We start from the raw sequence: 6662 nt of genomic DNA on the forward strand, positions 1-6662 counted from the left end.
TCGGAAAATAATCTTACAGATTCGTTGAGGACAGACCTATATAATTTTAACGAACCTTGGCCTATAATCATTTGAATATTTATCTACTTGTTCAGATTTGGTTTTAATTATACGCACGTTGGCAACATTTTTGAAATAAGTGACTTATCACAAGAAGAGTAGTCACTGATCATAACTAATTTTGTTCACCTTTAGTCCGAGGATTTTTATTATCGTGGGCACTTTCGTGTACGATAAGGGTCAATTTTTTGAATAATAATATATTTTTTGAAAAATAATTTTTTGGAAAATAAATTTATCACAAGGTTTCATTTGTCCAAGTGTGATTATTAGGTTGATAAGTGTCGTATCGAGCTCACATTTTTTGATGTATACTTGATAAAAGACGATATCACGAAATGGCTGATCCAGTTCTTTTGAGAAAATTTAAAAAGTTTGCTGCTTTGTTTTTGGAATTCGAAAGGGAAAATAGTGCCATTTCCGACAGCGCATCTGGCACTACGCATACTATGTTCACAGTAGAACTGCGCAAGGAAGAGTTCAAGAGTTTGTGGACTAAAGTTAAGAATTCGTATGAGAAATTTAATGTCGATTGTGAATGTTCTGAGGAACAGGAAAAGGAGGCATCTGATCTTTTTAAGCAATGCAGGGAAGCTTACATTACTTGTGCAGCAGGAATGGGAGAATTGTCCCAGTCATTTTTGAATAGATCTGTGCTGACATCCACCTTTGCTTCTCCTAATCGCGCTTCTCAACAATATTCCGATAGTAGGGTTAATGATCATCGACTAAGACTACCGCCTTGTACAACGGAAGTTTTCTATGGCGATTATCTCTCGTGGCCATCCTTTAGGGATATGTTTAAGGCGGTGTATATTGACTGCCATTCGATAACGCCAGTTGAAAAGCTCTTCTATTTACGCCAGAACACACAAGGGGAGGCATTGGAGATTGTGAAAAAATCCCAGTTGACTAATGAAGGATTTGAAATAGCTTGGAACAACTTAAAGGACAGATATGAAAACAAAAGGATATTGGTAAATAGCCAGCTAAAACTCCTTTTTAATCTTGTTCCTGTCAGGTCTGAATCGGCTCATGAGATAAAAAGACTTCAAAGGGAAATAAATAATTGTATCACATCCTTGAAGCTACATGAGATACGTATTGATAGTTGGGATCCTATATTTGTGTTTTTGTGCTCGACAAAGCTCCCGGTGACTACACTATCCCTGTGGGAACAAACGGTTAGGGATAAAACTGAAATCTCTAAATGGGAGGATTTGGATAATTTTTTGACCGCACGGTTCCAATCATTGGAAACAGTATTTGATTTTACTAATATTGAAGTGCCAGAGACCTCAGGAAAATTGGAGCGAACTCAACCTGTACATAGGAAAGTTAAAATGTATCAGGCAAGTACACAGAGAATCACCTGCTTCGCCTGCTCGCAGGATCATTATCTGAAGTCCTGTGACAAGTTTTTGAAAATGACTCCAGAGCAACGTTTTATGGTGGTCAAGAGGAACAATTTATGTATCAATTGCTTCAGCGGCAATCATAGATTGCAGCAATGTGCGAGCAAACTTAGTTGTGGAAAATGCAATTCGAGACACAATTCATTACTACATAGAGACGCTCGAGTATCTCTAAGTACCGAGGTAGCGGAAACTGATGGAGAATTTCCGGCTCCTAGTCAAAGTGTGACTAATGAGCAGCAGATTCAGAGTTGTTTTGCTATGTCTTCTAAGCTTGTACTACTGGGTACGGCTATAGTAAACCTTGATGTCAACGGGATGGTTTTCACCGCTAGGGCATTGCTTGACTCAGGATCCCAAGCCTCTTTCATATCAGAGAGGTTGCAAAGGCGAGTTGGTATTCAAACTACAAAGGTAAATGCGAGGATTTCGGGATTAAATAATGCTTTGGCAGGGTTGACCCAAAAACAATGCACCTTTAACCTGATGTCAGGTGGTGGAAATGGTGTAAAGGTCGAAGTAAATGCACTAGTATTGCCTCAACTTACAGGAAAACTACCAAGTTCGTCGGTCTCTATTCCTGAGCAATACTCCTTTGGTGACATGCAACTTGCAGATCCACATTTTGGGAAAAGTGATCAGATTGACATATTGATTGGGGCAGATGTTTATCCACAAATTATTTTAGAAGGCGTCCAAAGGAATGTTCTTGGGTCACTTGTTGCTCAAAATACGATATTTGGATGGGTGCTGACTGGTCAAATTGATAACTCCCAGCGTGGTGTTACCACTCTCGTTTCGTTTTGTACTGAAATTTCTTTGAATCACCAACTTGAGAAGTTTTGGAAATTAGAGGAACCTCCAAGGGTGTCTACAATTACGGTAGAAGAGGAATATTGCGAGGAATTGTATAGAGATACTACTAGGAGGTCGGATACAGGTAGATTTATAGTGTGTTTGCCATTTAAACCTCAATATGCGGAAGGAAATGGTTTGGGATTATCACGTTCTAAAGCGGTCAGACAATTTCTACGAAATGAGGCATCTTTGTTGAAGAAACCAGATCTCAAAGTTATGTATGATGCAGTAGTAAAGGAATACGAATCCTTAGGGCAAATGGCAAGGTTGGAAGAGCCTAACGGAAAAGTTTCTGAATTCTATTTGCCCCATCACGCAGTTATAAAACCTGAAAGGATCTCAACTAAGTTGAGAGTTGTATTCAATGCCTCCTGTCCTACTTCAACTGGTCTAAGCTTGAACGATGTATTATATCCCGGGCCTGTATTACAAAGTGATTTGGTGTTATTAATCATAAGATGGAGGTTTTTCCGGTATGTGTTTAATGGTGATATCGAGAAGATGTATCGCCAGATTCTGCTCGATGACAGGCATACGAGATTTCAGAGGATAGTGTTTCGACAAGAACCCAGTCAAGATATACAGGATTTTGAAATAAAAACAGTTACATTTGGGGTAAACTGTGCGCCCTTTCTAGCCATAAGAAGTTTACTGCAGCTTGCTTCTGAGGTAGAGGATGAATACCCTTTGGCAACAAAGATATTGAGGGAAATGATGTATGTCGACGACGTGCTTGCCGGTGCACATAATCTAGATCTGGCTTTACATGCCCGAGAACAATTGAGGTCAGCGCTGTCATCGGCGGGATTCTCTTTGAGAAAATGGACGGCGAATGATGAAAGAATATTAAAGGATCTGCCGGCAGAGCATCTTCTTAGGGAAAATTTTTTGGAAATTGAAGATGAGAGTAAGGCCAAGACCTTAGGAATTAGATGGAATGCGAAGAGTGATACCTTTTATTTTTCGGTAAACCTATAAGTTGTAGGAGGGATGATTTTACGAAACGGGAAGTGCTGTCCATAATTGCGACTCTATTCGATCCAGCTGGCTGGTTGGGACCTGTAATTGTGATAGCGAAGATGCTAATGCAACAAATATGGCTTGAGAAGACTGGTTGGGATGAACGTTTGACTGAGGCAAGTAGCCATCGGTGGAATCAGTTTATTACTGATTATAATATCCTGAACGACGTTAAACTAGAACGCTGGATTGGATTTGAACCACGTTGTAATGTTGAGATTCATGGCTTTTCGGACGCGTCTGAAAGGGCTTATGGAGCATGTGTTTATTCGAGAGTAATATCCTCTGATGGTATTGTTCAGACTAATTTGCTAATTGCAAAATCTAGGGTTGCCCCTTTGAAAGCTATTTCATTACCAAGGCTGGAGTTATGTGGTGCACTTTTGCTTGCAGAATTAATAGCGTCGCTGAGAACGGACCTGAGTCTGGATAATAAGAATGCTAATATTTTTTGTTGGAGTGATTCTACAATAGTCCTTGCTTGGCTTCAGAAACCACCGTCTTCGTGGACGACATTTGTTGCAAACAGAGTTTCAAAGATCCAGAATTTGGTCGGAAAGGAATGTTGGAGACATGTTAAATCAGAGCATAACCCTGCAGATATTATTAGCAGAGGTGTTCGGCCTCAAGAACTTATAGGGAGTACTTTATGGTGGTATGGACCTTCGTGGATGAAGTTATCATCAGCTGACTGGCAAGTTCAATCTAGGAGTGAATTTCATACCATTGAGGAAGGTCGTGATATTAGGTCGTTTTTTATATATATAAAGGATTTTGAAGACTCGCTCCTGAGATTTTCTTCCTATTCAAGGGCGTTACGGGTTATGTCATATGTGTATCGATTTATCGCGTTGCTGAGGAAGAAATCATCTTCGACTGTCGAAATGCAAGTTTCGTCTAATGAGATTCAAGTTGTTAAGAGAAAGCTGGCTATTGTCGCACAGAAGGCGTATTTTCCTGAGGAGTATTTTAGTTTGACCAATGGTTATCCCCTGCGTAAGACAAGCAGCTTATTGAATCTAGATCCCTTTGTTGATGAGGAGGGTCTCTTGCGCGTTGGAGGCCGATTGTCCAACGCAAACTTTCTTCCTTTTAATGAGAAACATCCGGTTATTTTGCCATATGATTGCCAGCTTTCACGACTTTTGACATGCTTCATTCATCAGGTCACGTTACATGGAGGAAACCAGTTAATGTTAAGGGTTCTCCGATCAGAATTCTGGATTCCAAGGGCTAAGAACATGATAAGATATGTCATAGGACATTGCAGAGTGTGTACAATATTCGCGAAAAGGGCAAAGGAACAAATTATGGCCTCCTTGCCGGTGGCTCGAACAATTATTGATAGACCTTTCACACGGACGGGTGTTGATTTCGCCGGGCCTTATGACATAAAAAATTATACGGGTAGGGCATGCCTGATAACAAAGGGATACGTTGCGCTTTTTGTTTGTTTCGCGACAAGGGCAATTCATTTGGAAGCTGTAAGTGACTTATCGACGGCGACGTTTTTGGCGGCATTTGCGAGATTCGTTGCTCGGAGAGGTTGTCCGAAGGATATGTATTCAGATAACGGGACAAATTTTGTTGGTGCCTCGAGGGCCTTAAGGTCCGAATTTCGTAGCTTTATTCGAAACGTTAGTTCTGAAATTGTTCAGTCATATGTGAATAACGGAATTAATTGGCATTTTAACCCCGCTGCTGCGCCTCATATGGGTGGTCTATGGGAGGCAGGAGTTAGGTCCTTTAAGCACCATTTCAGAAGAACTGCCTGTAATTTAAGATATACATTCGAAGAGTTTTCAACTCTATTAGCTCGAGTTGAATCCTGCTTGAATTCAAGACCACTTTGTCCTTTATCGGAGGACGTTGATTGTGTTGATGCACTTACCCCAGGTCACTTTTTGGTCGGTGGTCCACTACTGTCACCACCAGAACCACAGATACAAGATACTCCAATTACTATTGTAAATAGGTGGCAACGAGTAAAAGCCCTTAATCAACATTTATGTGCGCGGTGGAAAGATGAGTATTTAAGAGAAATAGTTAAAAGGAATAAGTGGAAAACAGATCAATCAAACTTGAAAGTCAATGATATGGTTGTTGTTCGTGACGATAATTTAGCTCCTAACGAGTGGAGAGTAGGAAGAGTAACAAAAGTTTTTCCTGGTGTTGATGGAAAGGTCAGAGTTGTCGAAATCCGAACGGCTCGTGGCCCATTAGTTAGGCCAGTTGTAAAACTTGTCTGTCTTCCTGTTAATTAAAGGTCATCTTCGTTTAAGAATCCTTTTTTTTTCTGTTTCTCTCTCTCTTATTTAGAATCATGGTTAAGGCAAAAAGATATCTCCCAGAAAATCGCGAAAATAAACAAAGAATTGTGTGCCGTGTATGCCTTAAGGATCATCCGCTTCGATTTTGTAGGAAATTCCTCGTTATGGATTATTTTGAACGCATGCGAATTGTTTCTATTTACCGACACTGTGCTGGATGTCTAGCTCATGATCATACCTGGCGTACTTGCACCAGTGAAGGACGTTGTCGAAAATGTGGTGACATGCACCACACCTTGCTCCATAAACCTGGACCTCGTTCGTCCAGTAAAGCTTTAAAAAGTGTGGTTAAAAGGTTAGGACCTCGTTCGTCCAAACCTCAAACAGGACACAGAAATAGTTCGTCCTATATTACCATCAAAGATGGACCTAGTTCGTCCAGATGCAACTCTGGGCTCGGACCTCGTTCGTCCGATGCCATTGGCAAAAATGGACCTAGTTCGTCCAATCGCTCCTCAACGGCTGGACCAAGTTCGTCCGCAAAGCGAATACATAGGTGTAACAGCACGAATTTGGAGGAAGTAAATCCATCTCGTTCATCGGAAGTCAATCGACGCAACACAAAGTTGTCGCATCAAGTTGTTCCGTTTAAGTCCCGAGAAGTAATAAGAAATCAATCGGTGCGCAGTTCGGATGCATCCTCCCCATCATATTCTATTCAGGAATCTATTATGCTCCGACCGACGGCTATTGTGAAAATTATTGTTGGAGATCGTTACGTTGAGGAAAGGGCGATAATAGATCCCGTGTCTGAGAGAACTATAATAGATGAGTCTTTAGTACGACGAATAGGAAAGAAAATGATAAAATTTGGAAGTCAGTGGAAGTGTTATTTGCAGCTTCAAGGATGTCATGGAATGAGTAGTACCGTCGAAACGTACGCCGAGGTTCGGAAAAGGTTTGCGATAGTTACTCCTAACAAGTCAGTACAGTCTCAGATCGTTGAGGAATATCCGGGGCTGCAGTTGGCGGATCCACT

The 6662-nt window shown here is 40.9% G+C and overlaps 2 protein-coding genes across 2 annotated transcripts; both read left to right on the forward strand.

The window, feature by feature from the left end:
• Positions 1-398: 398 nt before the first annotated feature.
• Positions 399-3311, forward strand: LOC142224769 (uncharacterized). Its single transcript, XM_075294556.1, has one exon. It carries the CDS (start codon positions 399-401, stop codon positions 3309-3311), a length of 2913 nt encoding a protein of 970 aa, XP_075150671.1.
• Positions 3312-3412: 101 nt separating this feature from the next.
• Positions 3413-5617, forward strand: LOC142224772 (uncharacterized). Its single transcript, XM_075294559.1, has one exon. The coding sequence runs from the start codon at positions 3413-3415 to the stop codon at positions 5615-5617; it is 2205 nt and encodes a 734-aa protein (XP_075150674.1).
• Positions 5618-6662: the final 1045 nt, after the last annotated feature.

Source organism: Haematobia irritans, chromosome 1 (genome assembly GCF_050003625.1).
Source record: "Haematobia irritans isolate KBUSLIRL chromosome 1, ASM5000362v1, whole genome shotgun sequence".
Lineage (NCBI taxonomy): Eukaryota > Metazoa > Arthropoda > Insecta > Diptera > Muscidae > Haematobia > Haematobia irritans.

Bases quoted from the DNA above. Each gene is read 5' to 3' on its own strand.
- LOC142224769 (XM_075294556.1), top strand. From the start codon at position 399: ATGGCTGATCCAGTTCTTTTGAGAAAATTTAAAAAGTTTGCTGCTTTG.
- LOC142224772 (XM_075294559.1), top strand. From the start codon at position 3,413: ATGCTAATGCAACAAATATGGCTTGAGAAGACTGGTTGGGATGAACGT.